The sequence below is a fragment of the Aquarana catesbeiana genome, linkage group LG04, assembly GCF_042186555.1.
Source record: "Aquarana catesbeiana isolate 2022-GZ linkage group LG04, ASM4218655v1, whole genome shotgun sequence".
Classification (NCBI taxonomy): Eukaryota; Metazoa; Chordata; class Amphibia; order Anura; family Ranidae; genus Aquarana; species Aquarana catesbeiana.
This window is the reverse complement of record NC_133327.1, coordinates 243212271-243234482: the sequence shown is the minus strand read 5'-3', so window position 1 is coordinate 243234482 and position 22212 is coordinate 243212271. Positions and strand designations below refer to the sequence as shown.

General features: G+C 44.2%; 1 protein-coding gene across 1 annotated transcript in view; it reads left to right on the top strand.

Moving 5' to 3' along the window:
- Positions 1–22212, top strand: part of DLG1 (discs large MAGUK scaffold protein 1) — a gene marked incomplete in the record, with an annotated part of 511316 nt that overhangs the window by 84941 nt on the left and 404163 nt on the right. The window contains 1 exon segment of the mRNA XM_073626325.1: positions 9269–9429. Coding sequence (XP_073482426.1) covers positions 9269–9429 — 161 coding nt within the window.

Genomic DNA, 22212 nt, shown 5'->3' with positions numbered 1-22212 from the left:
CTGGTATAACCACTCAATTCCAGCAACATACCAGTATGTTGCTGGTCCTTGTTGGGCATATATTGTAATGCTTTTTTTTTTTTTCATGCAGCCAGGCCTGTGGACTGAACGAAAAAATGATTAATCGGTGGGTATGCCCACCATTAGAATATCTCCCTTCATCCACCCACTTCTAATGATGGGCATACATACCCCATTTTGTTTTTAACTGTGGTGGTGAAATCACCTCCTACAGTGCTGGAGTCACGGCGTTATGTATCGTGGAAGCAAACGCTGTTGCTGTCAAGGTAGATAAATCCACGCTGCAACTGAATGGCGTACCTGCTAAGCAAATGCTGAATGGCGTACCTGCTAAGCAAATGATGGTTAACAATAAAGCAAAGCAACATTACAGTATAACAGTAAGACATATCATACCTGCAAAGCAAATACAAAAAAAAAATAGTAAAAAATAAAACATTTTTTACCGCAATCTGTGCCCAAAATATATATATGCCGAAGCATGGGTCGCATCCGTCCCAAATGTTAGGAGCAAATCGCTCCTCCACCCCTGCTGCCCCCATGCTTCAGCATATATGCTCTTTTTTTTAATTGTGGTGGTGAAATCACCTCCTACAGCGCAGTGGTCACGGCTTTATGTATCGTGGGAGCAAACGCTGTTGCTGTCAAGGTGAATAAATCCGCGCTGCAGCTGAATGGCGTACCTGAAAACAAAAAAAAGGTTAACAATAAAACACAGTAAAGTATAAAAAAAATTACATACCTGAACAGCAAACATGATAAAACATAATAACAATTAAACATTGCAGAATAGAATACAGTAAAAAAGAGCAGAACAATAAAACAACTATTTTTTTTTTTGTGTGTGTGTATGTATATATATATATATATATATATATATATATATATATATATATATATATATATATATATATATATATAATAATATGTGTGTCCTAGTCTGTGCAGTGCTGTACCCTACGCTAAAACTCCACTAGTGGTATAGTAACATTCGCCAATGCAAAGACCAGGATTGTCAGGGCAGGGGGGACAATAATAGCGGGTGTCACTCCTATATCCGCGCTTGCTGCAGACACCACATCATCTGTGGGGGGCTCGTTGGGTAGGGGTACTCGGGAGGACATACGGAAAATGCCTCTCATGCAGCCGGCTTACTGCATTTGGATTGGGAAGGTGAGGTAGAGCACCTTCTGGAAACAGAAGGGCTCTGACGATCTCGTCCTGGAATTTAAGGAAGGATCCAGTCCTGAAGCTCTGTATAGCACATGAGCGTTCAGCAAAGCCAATTGAAATAGACACTCTTTTTGCAGGCAACTAGGTACGGCGCCAACAACTGGTCGTTGAGGTCCACCCCTCCCATATTTTGGTTATATCCGTGGACACAGAGGGGTTTCTCCACAACGCCAGTCGCTGTAGGGATTTGGACCGTCGTGTCTGCATGAAGGGAGGGAAGAACGAAAACATTCTTATTCCTCCACTTCACAGCTAACAAGTTATTACACTGCAAGCAGGCTCTCTCCCCAAGCCTAAGACAGGAATCTACAAGCTGCTGGGGAAAGCCCCGGCGATTAGATCACACTGTGCCACATGCGCCAATCTGATGATCAAACAAGTGACTAAAAAGTGGCACGCTCGTGTAATAATTGTCCACATACAAATGGTACCCCTTTCCGAATAAGGGTGACACCAAGTCCCACTCAATCTTGCCAGCGCTCCCTATGTAATCTGGGCAGTTCGGCTCTACGTGACTATCTATTCTCTTGTAAACTATAAAACTATATGTATAGCCTGTGGCCCTGTCACCGAGCTTGTACATCTTGACCCCATAACTGGCACACTTGCTGGGAAGATACTGTTTGAAAGACAAGCAGCCAGAAAACTTAATCAGGGACTCATCAATGCAGAGAACTCGATGGGGAGTAAACAAGTTTGCAAAACGATGGTTAAAGTGGTTTACGAGGGGCCGAATTTTGTAGAGCCAATCGTATCTAGGGTCTCCACGAGGACGACAGAGTTCATTGTTATTGAAATGCATGAACCGCAAGCTCTGCATGTATCATGCCCTGGTCATGGAGGCAGAGAACATGGGCATATGGTAAATTGGGTCATTGGAACAATATGACCGCAACATACTCATTTTAACTATGCCCATGTTGAGGGATAGACCCAGAAAGGTCTTAAATTTGGAAACCGTAACTGGTTTCCAATCTCCGGCAAGGGAGGCATGGGGATTAGCGGCAATGAATTGACCAGCATACAAATTACTTTTGGTCCACAATAGATCTATATAGATCTTCCGTGTGAAAAGCAGTGAACAAAAATCAAGTGACGTAAAATCAACTGTTTCCACCTGAATTCCAGGTTGGCCAGTGAATGGGGGAAGTACGGGTGCTGCAGAAGTGGTGGGTTCCCAATTAGTATTGGCAAATTCTGCAGGAAGGACACTATGGGCATGACGGGCCTGTCTTTGTCTTCCTGGTGGCAGCGGGACACTACTTGTGCTTGCTACCTTGCCAGCTTGAACTGCACTTATGGGACTCGCCACGTCACCATGTGATACTGCAGTGCTGAATGTATGACCAGGGTGTACTAGGCCGCTGTTGCTTGCCAGTTCTCCCGGGGGGTTACCTTGCGGGCCCGCTCCCGAGTCCAGCATTTGGCTTCCATTGACGCCGCATGCCCCGTATCCCAGCCAAGAGCTCTCTGCTGGGCAGACAGAAGTATCGCGCTATGGTTAGTTTCTCCCTTCTTTGAGCTTCCCCGGAGTATATCTCCAGTATAGCCATGATCCAGCGGGACGCCTAGGGGGGTTGTTATTACCAGGTCCAAAACCAGGGGCATTCCTGTGTGAGTCCAGCAGCCATCTTTGAAGCTAAAGGCCGTGGCTGGGTTACAGCCGATCGCTTCTTGTTGCCTGCTATCTGATAAGCAGGCAATTTATATGGTGATCGGGCACTTCTATTTTGTGTGAAGTCACTGTGGTGGTTACTTGAATGATCCTATGGACTATTGATTTATCAATTTTATGGACTGATTTCACCATGTATGATTTATGCTTTGAGCGCAGCTCTTTTCCAATTTATCCATTATTTGTGTGTATCCCACAACTGAGTTGCTGTTTTTGTCCTAATTTTGTCTTTATTTTTACTAAGTCTAGCAAGGTTTTCAAATTTTCTATACCTCTGTTTTTCCGCCAGTGTCTTATGCCCCGTACACACGGTCGGATTTTCCGATGGAAAATGTCCGATCGGAGTGCGTTGTCGGAAATTCCGACCGTGTGTGGGCTCCATCGGACATTTTCCATCGGATTTTCCGACACACAAAGTTGGAGAGCAGGAGATAAAATTTTCCGACAACAAAATCCATTGTCGGAAATTCCGATCGTGTGTACACAAATCCGACGGGCAAAGTGCCACGCATGCTCAGAATAAATAAAGAGATGAAAGCTATTGGCCACTGCCCCGTTTTTAGTCCCGACGTACGTGTTTTACGTCACCGCGTTCAGAACGATCGGATTTTCCGACAACTTTGTGTGACCGTGTGTATGCAAGACAAGTTTGAGCCAACATCCGTCGGAAAAAATCCATGGATTTTGTTGTCGGAATGTCCGAACAAAGTCCGACCGTGTGCGCCCTATTAGGTGTTGGTCACGAGTAAATATGTGCTGAGCTCCACTGGAATATTCCTTGCTGGGGCAGGCTAATCAACTGGATCCATTCGGAGTGCCTTTTTTTAGGCAGAATTGAATGGTACCCAGGCCTTGTGGCGGAAAAAACGACGTTTAGCCCATAACGCTTCTCTTTTTAGAGAGCTGGACCCCGGGATTCAATGCTTTGGTTTTTTCAGCCATAAAGTTTTCCTGGCGGGGTGCTTTATGGGTCCAGGAGTGTGGCTCCCCCGATTTAAAAAGGGGCCCCGGTTCCTGAGGGTTTTTTAACGGAAGCCACCGCGAGGTGTCAAGATTGGGTCTGTTGGTTTTACCACAGAATCCCTGCAGCGGGAAAGGTTAGTGGAAATTTCGAAGGAATTTAAATTTTCTTATGAATTATCTCCTTTTAAAAGTAAATGTTGTCATGCCTAAAAGTCACCACTGGGGGCTGTATAGAGCACGTACCGTGTCATGCTTTCCTTAGATTACTCTGTATCAGCAAAAGCTGCAGACTTCCCTCCGGCTAGCAGTCCCAGGGTAAGATGTGGGGGGGGGGGGGATTTTTTTTTTTTTTTCCCAAAAACGCTCCCACCTGGACAGAAGCTCTCCCTCGATAGAGGGGGAAGCCAGAAGGATCGGCGGATGCCGCTCCTTTCACCACCTCTGCACGGAGGTTTTGTCACAGCTCTCCTCCTCGCCGCCCCCCACGCGTGGCTTAGCGCAGTGTTGGCATGCAGCAACGTCCAGCGCAGGCGTGCACTTAAAATACTCCATTTTACTGACTGCAGCTGTCAGCGGGACACAAGCAAAAAGGGGGCATGTAAGTGGTGACACAGGCATTCCCTTGGCACATTTACTAAAACACCAGGCTGAGCACTAATAGCAGAGGCAGTTGCTGGACTATTTGCTCAAGCAGTGGGTGCAATTTCTTCTGGTAGTACCTCTGCATTTGTGCATCTGGCTATGGTCAGGATGGGAGGTATAATCACCCCAAAAAAGGGCTCAAAAGGGACTCCCTCAAGCTCAAAAAAGCCTAAACTCATCTCTACTATGGTATCCTCCCCTGAGAGATCTGAGGTGGCTGGTCAGAGTAAGCCATCAGGGCTGTCAAATGTTGCAACTGTTTCCCACACTGCAGCCCCTGTCTATATTACTGAAGAAGCTTTTTCCCATGATGGGATTGGAGGAAAGGTTAGCGGCTTTAATCTCATCCCAGTGTGGGACAAAACACGACAGGTCCCCTTCCATTACCCAGGACCCTCAATCTGAGGAACTGGGGACGGGAGAAGACTATTTTCTCTCAGGGGACCGTGAAGAGGCTGATGACTCCTCTTCTGAGGGTTCAAATGCGGAAGGATCAGCTTCACAAGCTGAAAGATTGAATGTTCAATCTTACTGAAATGCTCCGTTCCACATTTATGCTACCCTTAACTGAATCGGTTGATAAGCCCACTTCTTGTTTTGGGTTCGCTAAGGCCTTTTCAAGCTGTGCATGCCTTTCCTGTCCATTTATTGCTGGAAAAGCTTATGTATTGAGTGGGATGACCCAGATGAGCATTTTTTTTCCTCCTAAAAAGTTTTCAACATTTTATCCTATGGATAAAGCAATTGACGCTGCTATAGCCTCTGTGAATAAAAGTTTGACTTGTCCAGTAGACAATGCTCAAATTCTTAGGGATCCAACGGATAAGAAGTTGGAATTACTATTAAAAAGCACTTTTTCTCTGGCAGGTTCAGTGACTCGGCCTGCGCTAGCGGCAATTGGTGTATGTCGATCCTTGAGAGACCAGTTTAAACAGGTGCTCAAGGTTATTCCTGATCAGCAGGCCCAGGATTTAGCCGAGCTACCAGGTGCCTTATCTTTTGCAGTGGACGCTAAGAGAGATTCTTTTCTCCAGGCCTCATGCCTTACGCTTGGGCTGGTGCATATGCGTAGAATCTTCTGGTTGAAAAATTGGTCAGCCAAAGCGCCATGCAAAAAGCTCCTGGCTAGTTTTCCTTTTCACGGTGAACGACTGTTTGGGGGGTGATTTGGATAAATACATCCAAAAAATTTCTAGTGGAAAAAGTACATTTTTGCCAGTTAGGAGAAGGAATAAACGTATTTCATTCTCCAATCCTTCTCCAGTGCCAGGGGCATCTGCCTCCAGGCAGTCACGACGGCCTCTGCCGTCAAGTTCAAGAGGTAAACCTCAGGGTCAAACCCAGGGACAAAAGAAGCCCTGGGGGAGAAAACCTATGAGACAAAATACTAAAGCCTTCCATATGAAGGGGCGCCCCCGCTCGACTGGGGGGAAGACTTCTGCAGTTCTCAAGGGTCTGGCAGGAAGAGTGTCGACAGATGGGTGACTTCCTCAATAACTCTAGGGTACAAACTAGACTTCCGAAAGTTCCCGTCTCCTCGTTTTCTCAGATCAAACGTTCCCAGGGATCCAGAGAAAAAGAAGTCTCTTTCAAGCATTAGACCATCTTTTGTCTCAAAAGGTGATCTCAGTGGTCCCCATGGAAGAGCAGGGTTTGGGGTTTTATTCAAACCTTTTCACAGAACCAAAACCAAATGGAAATGTCAGACCCATTCTAGATCTCAAAGATCTAAACCGGTTTCTGAATATCCGCTCTTTTCACATGGAGTCAATCCGATCAGTAGTCTCCATTCTACAAGGTGGAGAACTTCTGGCCTCAATGGACATCAAGGATGCATACCTCCCATGTGCCTATTTTTCCCACTCACCAGAAATATCTATGTTTCGAGGTAGAAAATCTTCATTTTTTCAGTTTTATAGTTCTGCCTTTGTCTAGCAACTGCACCTCGAGTGTTTACAAAGGTCCTGGCCCCTCCTCTAGCCAGATTAGGGGCCCAAGGTATAACGTTTATAGCTTGCCTAGACGATCTGCTCTTGATAGACCAGTCAGTAGCTCGCTTAAACCAAAGTATGATCACCACAGTCAACTACCTGGAATACCTAGGTTGGGTTCTCACCCTAGAGAAATCCTTAAAACCATCAGGGAGATTAGAATACTTGGGTCTGATCGTAGATACAGCCCAGAAAAGGGTATTCTTGCCCCAGGCGAAGATCAGTGCCGTAAAGGAACGGATTCAGGTGGTCAAGGCAAAGAAGAATCTTTCTATTTGACTTTGCATGAGGTTGTTGGGAAAGATGGTGGCTTCATTCGAGGCTATTCCTTATGCTCAGTTTCAGTTTCCTATCTGCTTGGAACAAGAAGGTCCAAGCTCTAGATTTCCCAATGTGTCTGTCTCCAAGGGTGCGCCGGAGCCTCAGTTGGTGGTTGATAACCAAGAATCTGCAGAAGGGAAAATCCTTCCTACCAGTTACCTGGAAGGTGGTAACAGATGGCAGCCTTTCAGGTTGGGGAGCAGTCCTGGAAGAGGCGACTGTCCAAGGGAAATGGTCCAGATCAGAAATGACCTTACCCATCAACATTCTAAAGATTCGGGCAGCGCGCTTGGCCCTGAGGGCCTGGACATTCAGGTTTCGTAATTGTCCTGTCAGGATCCAATCCGACAATGCCACAGGAGTGGCCTATATCAATCACCAAGGGGGCATGAGAAGTCGTGCGGCCCAGAGAGAGGTGAATCATATCCTGACCTGGGCAGAAAACAATGTACCTTGCCTATCGGCAGTCTTCATACCAGGAATAGAAAATTGGCAGGCGGACTACTTGTCGCCAGAAGTGATTCCCGGGAGAATGGTCCCTTCACCCCGATATCTTCCTGACAATATGCCAAAGATGGGGGATCCCAGATGTAGATCTGTTTGCGTCCAGGTTCAACAAAAAGACAACTTTGTGTCAAGAACAAGGGATCCGCTAGCGTGCAGAACAGATGCCTTGGTGTTTCTGTGGAATCGGCTCTCACTGATTTATGCATTCCCTCCTATTCTGCTGCTTCCACGACTTCTTCGCAGGATCAAGCAGAAGGGAAGTCGGTGATTCTTGTGGCCCAGAAGATCCTGGTATGCAGAGATTATAAGGATGTCGGTAGGGGACCCCTCAACCCTACCACCACGTCCAGACCTTCTCTCGCAAGGTTCGGTATTCCAAACGCTACATTTGGAATACCAAACGCTAAATTTAACGGTTTGGCTATTGAGACCAACATTCTGAAGAAGCTTGGGCTATCGGGTTCAGTGGTATCTATCTTGATTAATGCAAGGAAGCCAGCCTCCAGAATCATATATTAGTCTGGAAGGCATACGTCTCCTGGTGTGAATCCAGGGGTTGGCACCCCAGGAAGTATGTCATAGGTATAATCCTTGACTTTCTGCAGATGGGAGTTAGAAATGAAGCTGGCCTTGAGTACTATCAAAGGCCAGGTATCGTCCTTATTGGTATTATTTCAACGACCACTTGCTTCGCATTCTCTGGTTCGTAGCTTTATTCAGGGGGTAACGAGGCTTAATCCTCCTGGTTAGGTCACCCCTGAACCCTTGGGCCACCAATTTAGTTCTGTCGGCATTGCAGAAACAGCCTTTTGAGCCAATGCAGCAGATTCCATTTGTCCTTTTGACAAGGAAACTAATTTTTCTGGTAGCCATATCTTCTGCAAGAAGGATATCAGAGTTGGCTGCTCTTTCTTGTAAAGAGCCATATTTAATTATTCACAAAGATAATGTGATATTGCGTCCTCATCCTAACTTTCTACCGAAGATAGTGTCAGGTTTTCATCTAAACCAGGATATTCTACCTTCATTTTTTCCAGAACCCTGTTCTACAGAAGGGAGTCACTACATTCTCTGTATGTGGTGAGAGCAGTCAGTCTACTTGAAGGCGACTGCTCAGATTCGAAAAACGGATGTTTTGTTTGTGTTGCCTGAATGTCCTAAAAGGGGACAGGCAGCATCGAAATCTACTATTTCTAAATGGATGCGGCAAGTAATTGTTAAAGCTTATGGTTTGAAGAGGAAAATTCCACCCTCTCAAATCAAAGCGCGTTCCACTAGGGCTGTTACTGCTTCGTGGGCAGTGCATCACCGAGCTTCCATGGCTCAAATCTGCAAGGCCGCAACTTGGTCTTGAGTCCATACATTTACCAGATTCTATCAGGTGGATGTAAAAAGGCGTGAGGATATTACCTTTGGGCATAGTGTGCTGCAGGCAGCAGTATAAGTCCTCTAGTCTTCTGGTTGCCCTACTTTTGTTGTCTCCCTCCCCTCAGTTGGCATTGCTCTGGGACATCCCACATAGTAACTACTATGGCTCTGTGTCCCGTGATGTACAATAAAGAAAATAGGATTTTTATAACGGCTTACCTGTAAAATCCTTTTCTTGGAGTAAATCACGGGACACAGAGGTCCCTCCCCTCTTCTAATACATGTATATTGCTTTTCTACAAAACTTAGGTACTCCCAGTAGTGGGAGGGGATATAAAGGGAGTGAACTTCCTGTCTTAGGATGTGCCAGTGTCCATCACCTGAAGGTGGCCTATAACCCACATAGTAACTACTATGGCTCTGTGTCACGTGGTGTACTCCAAAAAAAGGATTTTATAGGTAAGCTGTTATAAAAATCCTATTTTTGCTTTTTATGACTGGTTTACTTTCATGTCTCAAGCTAACCATATGTCTTTCTTAAATTTAGATATTCAAGAATTTTATGAAGTGACCTTATTGGACAATCCTAAATGTACTGATAACTCTAAGCATCCTGATCCAGCTCTGCCTGTGAACATATGGGATTTCTCCAGCCCTCCCAGCACAACAGTAACGTCAGAAACCCTTCCAAGCAGCCTTAGTGGAGAGGTATTTTTTTTTTTCTTATTCCAAACTGTTTGATCTGCTTAAAGAAATGTTTTGCAGTATTTGATCCCCTGCTGATTTTGTATGTTTGCCCACTGAGAAAGAAATGATCAGTCTATAATTTTAATGGTAGGTTTATTTTAACAATGAGAGCCGGAATAACAACAAAAATATCCTAAAAAACACATTTAAAAAAAGTTATAAATTGATTTGCATTTTAATGAGTGAAAGAAGTATTCGACCCCTTCGCAAAATACGATTTGGTACTTGGTGGCAAAACCCTTGTTGGCAATAAGAGGTCAGACTATTCTTGTAGTTGGCCACCGGGTTTGCACACATCTCAGGAGGGATTTTGTCCCACTCGTCTTTGCAGAACCTCTCCAAGTCATTAAGGTTTTGAGACTGACGTTTGGTAATTCAAACCTTCAGCTCCCTCCACATATTCTCTATGGGATGAAGATCTGGAGACTTGCTAGGCCACGCCAGGATCTTTTTAATGTGCTGCTTCTTGAGCCACTCCCTTGTTGTCTTGGTAGTGTGTTTTGGGTCATTGTCATGCTAGAATATGCACCCGAGACCCATTTTCAATGCCCTAGCTTAGGGAAGGAGGTTCTCAACCAAGATTTTGACGGTACATGGCCCCGTCCATCGTCCCTTTTGATGCAGTGAAGTTGTCCTGTTCCCTTAGCAGAAAAACACCCCCAAAGCATAATGTTTCCATCTCCAGGTTTGATGGTGTTTTTGGGGTCATAGGCAGCATTCCACCTCCTCCCAAACACACCGAGTTGAGTTGATGCCAAAGAGCTCTATTTTGGTCTCCTCTGACCACAACACTTTCACCCAGTTCTTCTTTAAATCATTCAGATGTTCATTAGCAAATTTGAGATGGGTCTATACATGTGCGCTGATTCCTCACTGTTCTCATGATCATTGACACTCCACGAGGTGAGATCTTGCATGGAGCCCCAGACAGAGGGAGATTAGGTTATTTTGTGTTTCTTCCATTTGAGAATAATCACACCAACTGTTCTCACCCTCTCACCAAGCTGCTTGGCGATGGTCTTGTAGCCCATTCCAGCCTTGTGTAGGTCTACAATCTTGTCCCTGACATCCTTGGACAGCTCTTTGGTCTTGACCATGGTAGACAGATTAGCAATCAGATTCCAATGTGGACAGGTGTCTTTTATACAGGTAACAAGCTGAGATTAGAAGCACTCCTTTTAAGAGGGTGTCCTAATCTCAGCTTGTTACCTGTATAGAAGACACCTGGGAGCCAGTACTCTAGCTAATTTGATAGGGGATCAAATACTTATTTCACTCATTACAATGCAAATCAATTTTTTAACTTTTTTGAAATGTGTTTTTCTGGATATTTTTGTTCTGTCTCGCTGTTCAAATAAACTGAACATTAAAATTATAGACTCATCATTTCTTTGTCAATGGGCAAACGTACACAATCAGCACGGGATCACATACTTTTTTCCCTCACTGTATCTTGATTGTCCCGTGTATGACTTTATTTTTTTTTTTTTTTATAGTTCCTTGGTTATATGCCACTACTCTCAGCTGATTGGACACTGGCAAAAGCTTTGCCGGGAGCGCTCCCAGTACCTCCCCACAACCTCGCCCACTTGGCGAGGCTTCAGTTTTTTGCTAGTCTTTACCTCCTTCACCTCATATTTTACCTCCAACTGACACTTCTGTCAGTTCCAACTGCTTATTGTTTTTAGGGCTCACTAGTAGTTTTGGGAACAGATACCCTTGGTTTACACCTTGAGAACTGGTGTCAAGGTAAGCACAGTGAGCACTCTTCTGCCACTCCCACCACCTTTATCCATTCAGTGTTACCCTGACACTCCTAATACCTTTTGAGGAAGGCGAGGTGGTCAGGGGGGGATCCTACAGAAGAATCTTCACGTCCTGCGTGTTATGGGACACAAGCTAAGGCTTTAGGCCATATTAATTCTGAGAGCTCACTTATCAATGCATTATGTACCAGCAGCACAAGAATCTCCTCAGCTTAAACTTTTGTGGACACTAATAGGCTGGTGAATTCTAGAAAGACTTTTTTTCCTCTGCACATACATTCTGTGCTTTGCATGAGGATTGGCTATATCAGGACTAGTATATATTTTTATCCAAAATCTTTACTTGGTTATAGCCTATGGAGAATGAATTTCAAGAAAAAAATGGTTTGCACTGGTAGCCATTTCTCTTCTCAGCCAGCATCTCACTGTTACATTTTTTATTTTTTTTTATTTTTTTAAAATTTTTTTTTTTTTTGAGAATGTTCCCTCCTTTTAAGGATTCTGTTGGTATACGCTTTGAAACCCTATTGAAGGCAACCGTTTGCTCTGGCCGGTCCTGCTTTACAACCGCCCACTGCAGCGATGTCCATTTTTCAAACAGTAGCCAACGGAATTGAAAAACTGAATCGCGAACTTGTTGAGGACCCTGTTCTGCTGGAACTGCAGCTTATGTCTTTTTTTACTTTGTCAGGTCTGTAGAATGTCGTTAACTCTGTGCATATGTGCAGAATTTTGTAGCTAAAGGCTTGATCTGCTGAGCCTTCTTGAAAAAGGTGTCTGTTACGCATGCCTTTCGATGGTAAATGCTTGTTTGAATCCCTTGTTAAATTCATCAAAAAAGTTAGTTTGTGGGGGGGAGGAGTACATTAACCTCACAAAAAACGCTTGGGCTTATTGCTACTTCAGATACACCCTCTTCTCACTGCAAGGGGGTCCTCATTCTCCATCCAGATGTCTTCCTTTAAAGTGGAGTTCCGCCAATATTTTTTAGATTTTAAAAAGCAGGAGTTCCATTTTTGGGTAAAACTCCGCTTTAAGTCAAAGGCTGGTCCTATCATCTTGTCACAAGCCATGTATCCCAGAATGCTCCAAGTTTGCCCCATAGCCCACTTTCCAACTAAGGGATGCCCCCTCTAGGGATTGCATTGACATTTTGTGGTAGTCTGCATCACAGATGGTCCAGACCTCTGGGTCCAATTTGTCATTTCTAGGAGCTACAAAATTTCTATCTTTGCCCCTTCCTAGACTTCTACCTTCCAATCTTCCAGCTTCACCTCCAAAAACAGGCAGATATGTAGGCGGCCCTGAGTTGACTTCAGGCAAAAGGAGTGGTAATCCCAGTGCATGCAGAGGAAAAGCTTAGTGTTTTATTCAACCCTATTCACAGTCCCAAAACCGAATGGTGGCATCTGCCAAATTTTGGACCTCAAAAAGATGCGTATCCAAATGCTGCATTGGATGTCCCTTATCTTAACATTGCCATCTTTCCCACACGCCAATGTTTCAGGGACTTCAGGTAAGTTTCAGGGGAGATATAGTGAAGTAGATATTGTTGGGGAGAGAAATCCAAAGCATAGGTAGTAACTTCTGTTACCTGTTATCCAGTATACTTGACGTATCAGACATTGCCACCAGAAATGCAGGAATGTACCCTCATCAACCAAGCAGTTCCGGCATAGATTTGATACTGAAGGATAACATTTATGAAGGGGTGAGGGCATTCTGTATCGATGGAAACAAAATGATTTCCACTATTTTGGATACAAACATTTAAAGGGTAACTCTACTTTTGTGGAGAAAGAAAAAATGATAGAGTGTATAATTGCGATAGAAGTCATATTGTAATTGAATGTTATTAAAATTTACCTTTTACTTTTTTCAATCTGCAGCCACTTTGACTTTCTATAAATACAAAGCAATATGGCTACATGGTGGTCTGTATACAGAATGTGTACTGGCCACTCCCCAGAAACATAATTTACTGCTTGTGTAATTGGCTCACTAATTTTCCCGGAAGTCTGCCTAAGATACAAGTCAGATTTCAGGCATCCCCTGCAACAAATATGTATTTTTAGCCCAGAGGATTTCACACATGGATTTCTTCAGAATAACAAAAGGTAGGAATCTGCAACAAAGGTTGTTGTAATCCTTGCAGTGTACATGGATCACCCAGGGGGAATGTGTTGTTTTTTTTTTTTTTTTTCTCTCAACAAAAGTGGAGTTACGCTTTAACCACTTGCCGACCGCCGCACGCCGATGTACGTCCAAAGTTTGGCGGCCGTTATCGTTGTTATGGCAGCAGCTAGCTGCCATAACCCTGGTATCCCCGTTTTCGTGCGGCAGTCGGCTTTCAGATAAAAGTGGTCTCTGCAGCGGATTCGCCGCGAGATCACTCTTATCGGTGGCGGGAGAGGACCCCCCCGCTTACCGGAGCCGTCGGTAGCTGCGAAGGTGATCGCGGCTGTCTCCTTGCTGTGCCTGGAGACGAGTGAGGCTAAGATGGCGCCCATTCGTCTCCATGACACTGCAGGGCGGAACCGACGTCAAAATGTCACTTCCGCCCATGCGTCTTAAAGGCACATTTTTTTTCAATGTCATTTTTTTTAAATGACTTTTTTTTTTTTTTTTTTTTTTATTGCATTTTAGTGTAAATATGAGATCTGAGGTCTTTTTGACCACAGATCTCATATTTAAGAGGTCCTGTTATGCTTTTTTCTATTACAAGGAAGGGATGTTTACATTCCTTGTAAAAGCGATAAAAGTGACACAATATTTTTTTTAAACAGTGTAAAAATAAAATCATGTAAAATAAATAAAAAAAAAAAAAAACCCGTCCCAACGAGCTCGCGCGCAGAAGCGAACGCATACGTAAGTAGCGCCCGCATACGCAAACGGTGGTCAAACCACACGTGAGGTATCGATGCAATCGTTAGAGCGAGAGTAATAATTCTAGCCCTAGACCTCCTCTGTAACGCAAAACATGCAACCTGTAGAATATTTTAAACGTCGCCTATGGAGATTTTTGATGGTAAAAGTTTGACGCCGTTCCACGAGCGGGCGCAATTTTTAGTATCAATTATGTTTAGTATCAATTTACTCGGCGTAACATTATCTTTCACAATATAAAAGAAAATTGGGCTAACTTTACTGTTGTCTTATTTTTTTATTCAAAAAAGTGAATTTTTTCCAAAAAAAAGCGCGCTTGTAAGACCGCTGCGCAAATACGGTGTGAAAAAAAGTATTATAATGACTGCCATTTTATTCTCTAGGGTGTTAGAAAAAAACCATATATAATGTTTGGGGGTTCTAAGTAATTTTCTAGCAAAAAAACCTGTTTTAAACATGTAAACGCCTGGTCCTTAAAGTGGTGTTCCGGCCGAAATTATACTTTTTAAATAAAAATACCCCTATAATGTACAAGCTTAATGTATTCTAGTAAAGTTAGTCTGTAAACTAAGGTCTGTTTTGTTAGTTTATAGCAGTAGTTTGTTATTTTATAAACTTACAGCAGGCCGTGGCCATCTTAAGTGTGGGCATCTGAAGCCAGACTGTATTTCTTCCTGGATTTCATCCTTGCAGATCTCGCACATGCTCAGTGCAGCACGAGCAGTGTAATAGGTTTCAGGTCAGGTTTCCATAGCAACGGCAGTGTCAGAGGAAGTTGCCACCCCTTCCCAGAAGGCATTGCAAACAGGAAATTATGCGATGGGCCACGGCCAGGGAGGAGGAAGTGAAAAATGAATACAGCAGATATACAGTAAGTGCTGAGAAAAAAAAATGTAAAAATATCCAATTCAGTGCGCAGTTTAGTGAGGGATGCTGAAGAGTTGTAAAAGTGGGTGGAACTCCACTTTAAGTTGTTAAAAGAAGACTTATGGATGATAGTATTTATGCATTCTTAATCCTCATCTAAGAGGTATATCCCCAGTTTAATTTTCCATGCTTTTAGATGCTTTTTCCAGTGTTGATGGGAAGGTCGGACGTCATGGAGGAGCAGCTGCAAGGAGGTGTTGCTGCAGGGTTCCTGAGAGGCATAGATACTCCAAGGGGTTTGATTCTCTCCCATCTCTATATACAATTTTAATGGTTGTCAATGTAAGAGATATTACTAGAATAAAATATAATGCACACCCAAGGGTTATCTCCTCATGTCTAATTTATTGAGATAAAAAGATAAACAGCAGGATGGTACCCCTGAATATAAACCTGCAGCCTGTTCCTAACGAAGGTATGCACAATGTGAAATGCTCCCAGGTGTCTGAACGGAAAGCTCTGCACCTTATAGCCACATAGGGGCGAATGCAGTAACCAGTCCTAATGAACCTGTCAGGATGACCGCTGCAATAGAGTGAAAATAACAAGTGGCTAGATATGAGTGGATGACTTATTCCAAGTATGGGGACATTGCCTATCATGCCTTTTCAAATCACCACAGGATTAGTCAGTGGGGGACTGTGCCTATAGTTGAAATTGATCACGCTGTGTCACAGAGAGCATGTGTAATAGCATCCGATCCAGCTATTATATGTGTGGATCCCAGCACACTGGGTATCCATAACTGCCGATATGATCGGTAATGTAAAAGTACTCAACTCTTGCTTCCTCTAGTGACAACTTGGTATTATTCGTGTGATGCCAGTCCTCCAAGTATCCAGATCACTGTAACTGTTGGTCCCTGAGCAGGTAAAGTTAAATTTGGCCGTGCTATGTATCGGGCAGGTGATCCCATACAGGTGGTAAACTCCTGTCAGTCCTGCGAGCGTGCCGTTCCTATGATTGATTCCTAAGTATCCAGTTAGCCGATTCCCCTGTGCTGTGAGCAAAGAGCAAGTCAACTCGATCGTTCCTGCCAGGTAACGGTGGTAGTGGTGATACTGATTGCAGCAGACTGTTCAGATCGAGTAATTATGGGTCCCATGTTAGACAGATTGGGCATCTCCCTTGGTTATCAAATGGCCAGGCATAGGGTGCGTCGGGGTGGGGGGTCCACTCCTGTGATTGGTGCAACCAACCAGTTTAAAGGGTAACCCCACTTTTGTTGAGAGAAAAAAAAAACATTCCCCTCTGGGTGATCTATGTACATTGAAAGGATTTTAACAAACTTAGTTGCAGATTCCTACCTTTTTGTTTTTCTGAAGAAATCCCTGTTTGTTCCTCTGTGCCCCTGTACGGAGTGAGTCTAATGGGAGTAGTTTCATAATTTATGAATCAGCTGTGCAGCTGCAGGTCTCTAATGAGGAAAGCTGCTGGGCCTCCATCCATTTAGCCGTGATTTCCTATTGAAAGTATCTCACCAAAAATTACATCAGGGGATGCCTGAAATCTGACTTGTATCAGACTTCTGGGAAAATTGGTGTGCCAATCGTACAAGCAGGAACTGTTTCTGGGGTGTGTTCAGTACACATTCTGTATACAGAACACCTCCAGGTAGCCATATTGCATTGCATTTTCAGAAAATTACTGAGCAGCAGGTGGAAAAGGAAAGGTAATTTTTAATAACATTCAATTACAACATGACTTGTGTTGCAATTGTATACGCTATATTATTTTTTCTTGATTTGCAATTTTTTTTCCCCACGAAAGTGGAGTTGCCCTTTTATAGCTACCCTGTAAGAATAACAAACTTGCCTAAATAATTCTCCCTGCAAATGGAAAGAGTGACTGTCTCCTTTTCCCACTGCCTGTGCTGCCAAATACCTCTTTGCTGAAGAGGAGACATTTTCCTAATGTCCTGAAATGGACTATTCGGAAAGGGTCCGTCACCCAATTCCCTCCTGCTGACATCAAGGTCAGTACTGCAACCTGAAGATCGGTGGGAGGAGCCACTGAGTAAAGGAGGAGGATCAGGTAGTGACCCTACCGGAATTGTCTGTTTCTCAGCAGGAACACTTTTTTTTTTTTTTTTTTTCTTTTTAACAGCTTGGCGTTTTGCAGCAACGGGAGAGGTTAATACTTTATTTTTACATTGTTATGCAAGGTGATTTTTTTTTTTTGCCAAACTTTTATTTTCCTGATATGGTCACTCTTGCGCTTTACACTAATGCTGTCCTGATAAGCTACCAGATACACCTACTGTTTTCCCAGCCAATTGGAAATTATTTTTACACACTTTTTTTTTTTTTTTTTTTTTTTTTTATATGATTTAATTGTCCTATTCGTAAGTGAGTAAAACGGAAAATTGTATACTCCCCTTTCCGTAATTTTCCTTTCCTGATGCATCTTCATGGCAGCACACACTGGGTTGTGACTCTGCCCCCACAACCTGACAGGATTGGTTAACTATAAATTTGAAGGCGAGGCACCCCACTTCATTCTCTGTGTAGCTATCATCTATTATTATTGTTATTATTATACAGGATTTATATAGCGCCAACAGTTTACGTAGCGCTTTACAACTTGAGGGTAGACAGTACAAATAAAATACACTTTAATACAGTAGGAATCAGAGGGCCCTGCTCCTTAGAGCTTACAATCTAAGAGGGAAGGTCAAGAGATACAAGAGGTAATAACTGTGGGTGATGTGCTGATTGAGAAGATAAATGTACAGTTAGGTGGGGGCCAGATAGGCTTCTCTGAAGAGATGAGTTTTCAGGGATCGTCTGAAAGTGGATAAAGTAGGAGAAAATCGTACGGATTGGAGTAGAGCATTCCCGAGGATGGGAGAGGCTCTGTAGAACTCCTGAAGGCGAGCATGGGATGAGGTGACAAGGGAGTTTGGGAGCAGGAGGTCTTGGGAGGAGTGAAGAGAACGATTAGGTTGGTATTTTGAGACTAGGTTAGAGATGTAGCTGGGGGCCAGGTTGTGGATGGCTTTGTAAGTTATAGTTAGTATCTTGAATTTAATTTGGTGACTGAGTGGCAGCCAATAGAGGGATTGGCAGAGGGGTATAGCAGACACTGAGCGGTTTGTGAGGTGGATGAGCCTGACAGCAGCGTTCATGATGGACTGAAGTGGGGATAGCCTATTTAGAGGTAAGCCAATGAGGAGAGATTTGCGGTAGTCGAGGCAGGAGATGACCAGGGAGTGGATTAGAAGCTTTGTGGTGACATTGGTTAGAAGGGGCATATCTTGGAGATGTTGCAGAGGTTGAGGTGGCAAATTTTTGATAGTGATAGAATATGGGGCCAAAAGGTTAGTTCAGATTCCAGGATTACACCTAGGACCTTGGAGTGGGGGGATGGGTTAATAGTTGAACCGTTGATATTGACAGAGAAATCAGGGGAAGTGGCACTTGAGGGAGGAAATATTATGAGCTTGGTTTTGGATAGGTTGAGTTTGAGGAAGTGATGTGACATCCAGGCCAATATGTCTGCTAGTAAGTTGGTAATGCGTGAGAAGACAGATTGAGAGAGCTGGGGGGGTGGAGAGATAGATTTGGGTGTCATCAGCGTAGAGATGATATTTAAAGCCGTCGGAGGCAGTCAACTGACCCAGAGAGGTGGTGTAGATTGAGAAAAGGAGAGGTCCAAGAACAGAACCTTGGGGGACCCCAATGGAGAAAGGAAGAGGAGAGGAGGAAGTAGAGTTGTAAGTGACACTGAAGGAGCGGTGGGATAGTTAGGATGAGAACCAGGGAAGAGTACAGTCACGGAGACCAAAGGAGTGGAGTTTATTGAGGAGGAGGGGGCGGTCCACTGTGTCAAAGGCAGCAGAAACATCCAGGAGAAGTAGTACAGAATAGTGTCCACTGGTTTTAGCCGTTGGGTCATTTGAGGGTTTAAGGAGAGCAGTTTCCATGGCGTGTTGAGGGTGAAATCCGGACTGAAAGGGGTTCAAGAAATTTATTTATGGTCAGATGGTACTTAGTCGATTGTAAACCAGTCTTTCAAGAAGTTTGGAGGAGAAGGCGAGTAAGGAGATGGGACGTAGGTTGTTAAGAATGGTGGGGTCCAGTGAGGGCTTTTGAAGTATGGGGGTGACTAGCGCATGTTTTAGTGAGTTTGGGAAGATGCCACTAGAGAGGGAGAGGTTGAAAATGTTAGAGTATAGGATTGAGTCAGAGGGTGGGCGTAGCATTTGCGAGGGAGCAGGATCCAGGGGGCAAGTGGTTAGATGAGTGTTAGATAAAAGTTTAGCAACCTCAATAATAGTAGCAGGGTTGAATGAGGGAAGTAATGATTGTATCTGTGGACATGGGGTGTTGCATGGGGGAGGTTTTTGCGCATTGGAGATCTCCTCATGAATTGTATCAATCTTAGTTTTGAAGTGATTGGTGATCTCCTGGGCAGTGAGTGAGTTGGTGGGTGGAGGCAGTGGAGGACAGAGTAGAGTGTTGAAGGTAGAGAAGAGTTGACGTGGACTGGATGAGAAGGTGTTAATGAGTGTGATAAAGTAGGTCTGTTTGGCAGTGTGAAGGCAGGAATAGTATTTTTAGGAGGGCAGATTTATATTGTGTGAAGTCTTCTTGGAACTTAGTCTTATGCCACAGGCACTCAAGAGCGCGGCTACGTTGTCATCCGGGATTGTAGCAGTCAGGGGGCCTAATTCTGTGTGTAGTTGGGGGGGCAAGCTTGTCTAGGGAGGAAGACAGTAAGCTGTTGTAGATGAAAGTGGCTAGGTTGGAACAGGACAGGGGTGAGATTTTGTCATAGAGGTGATCAGTAACAGAGTAGAGAAGGTTAGAGGTGGCAAAGGTTTCTAAGTGTAACTGTTAGGTGGTTGAAGGGAGAGGAGGTGGAAGACAGGGAGAGAGCAAAACTAATAGGGTGGTGATCAGAGAGTGGGAGAGGATTGTTGGAAAGGTTGCACGGAGTGCACAGATAGAAGACAAGGTAAAGGGTGTTGCCGTTGGAGTGAGTAGGAGCCTGTATCCATTGCTTCAGGTCAATCAATGAGGTTAGACTGAGAAGTTTAGAAGTAATAGTTGTGTTGGTGTTAACAGGGATGTTGAAGTCACCGAGAATAATTGTGGGGATTTCAGAAGAGAGAAAGTAGGGTAGCCAGGCAGAGAAGTCATCAAGGAAGACTGATACTGGTCCAGAGGGCCGGTTAATGACAGCAATTCTTAGAGAAATGGGAGAGAATAGATGAATGTATTGTGCCTCAAAACAGGAGTGTCAGAGAGGGAGGTGGGTGAAGTACCTGATAGGTGCTGCATGGGACTAGGATTCCCACTCCATGTCCCTTCCGTCCGCTTGGTCTGGGGGAGTGAGTCCAGAGAAGGCCCCCATGGGAGAGGGAAGAAGTAGTATCTGATTCAGGAAGCCAGGTTTCAGTAATGGCAAGTAGGTTAAAGGAATTTGTGATAAAGAGGTTGTGGAGGTTGGTGAGTTTGTTACAGACCGTGAATTCCAAAGGGCACAGGAAAAGGGGGGACTGGTTTTGGAAAGAAGAGGAATAGAGACCAAGTTCTGTGGGTTGCGGCTCCTGCTAGAGGGTGTAGGGGGATGGGAGCATTGGGCAAAGACAGATCATGGTGGCCCAGGGTTTGGGGATATGTCAGCAGAGGTTAGGAGAAGCAGGAGGGTGAGGGAGGTAATGTGGGAATGTGATTTATATGAAGGAGCATGTCTCAGAGTACTGGAGGTTTTATCAGTATATGGATGTAGAATGAGCAAGAGTTGGTAGGAACAGTAGTAGGGAGAGGACAGAAGGCAGGGTGATATGTATAAGCAGGGGGGTGGAGAAGAGGGGTGAAGGTAAGAGTTTGATGAGATGACACGAGTGTCAGAAGCAGTGGTAGAGAGAGCATGTTACAGAGTGGAAGGAGAGCTTAATAGAGGGACAGGGTCACCTGCAGTCTGTTAGGTGTTTTCCAGTGCAGTTTGCTATATTTGTTTGCTTCATGCAATCGCTGAAGTGCAGAGATTGAAGTGCCTATCACTTGTAGAAAGAATCACTTAGAGATAGAAGCCTTAAGGATAGAAGCCCCTGCAATGTGCTCCCCCGGGAATGATCATCTAAGGAAGGAAAGTTACGGAGAAAGAAAAGAGTATAGATTTTTCCGTTTTCCTGACGCATCATGGCAGCACACACTGGGAAATAACTCACCAGTCGGGTGGGTGCAAGTAAAAGGTAGCATTTATTTTGTCATATAGCTGAAGAATTGGCCCAAATAACGGATCTTTCGAAATCTACTGTTGAGAATTGGGCCGAATACACCCTATAGTGGGACATGAACGTATGCCTGGAGAACCAGGTCGCTGCCCTGCAGATTGTCTACGGCGAAACCCTGCAATATGCTGCCCATGAAGCTGCCACTGCCCTTGTTGAGTGAGCTTTAATGCCTCCAGGTACCGGCAGATTTTGAATGTTGTAGGTTTTCTTGATGGACTTGACCAACCATGATGCGATAGTGCGAGATGATGCCATGTGACCTCTTCTGCTTCCATGAGGAATCACCAATAGATTGTCTGTTTTTCTAAAAGAGGCTGTAGATAGTAGTAATAGTAGACTTTATATCCAAGTCGTGTGATTGCCCCTGTTCGTTGGTAAAGATCGGAATATTGATCTCCTGATTGTAATGAAAGGATGATGCCACCTTCGGAGTAAAGTGATCTGAAGGTTTCAGTACCACCCTGTCTGGGTAAAAGACCATGTAGGGTTCTGTAATCATTAATGTTTGCATCTCTGAGACTTTTAGCTGAAGTGATGGCGATGAGAAATGTTAACTTTAGAGTTAATTCCACAGTGAGATAGCTGGATGAAAGGGGGAATTTGACAGTGCATTTAGGACTACTGATAAATCCCATGCTGGAAACGTTGCTCGTCTTGGAGGCCTGATTTTTACACATGCCCTCGTATACTGGACTAGAAGAGGATGTCTTTGCAGATAGAGCTGAAATTTGTACTTTAAGGGTACTTGAGCTTAGCCCCCTAGTTAGGCCTGCTTAAAGAAATTCCAGGACCTGTGGTGCCTCTGGTGCATTCCAGCTATTCTACTAAAACCATAGATGCAAACCTTTCCCATACTTTATCGTAGGTGACGTTAATCGTGCATTTCCTAGTCTGGAGTAAAGTTGAAACAACTTCCTGGGA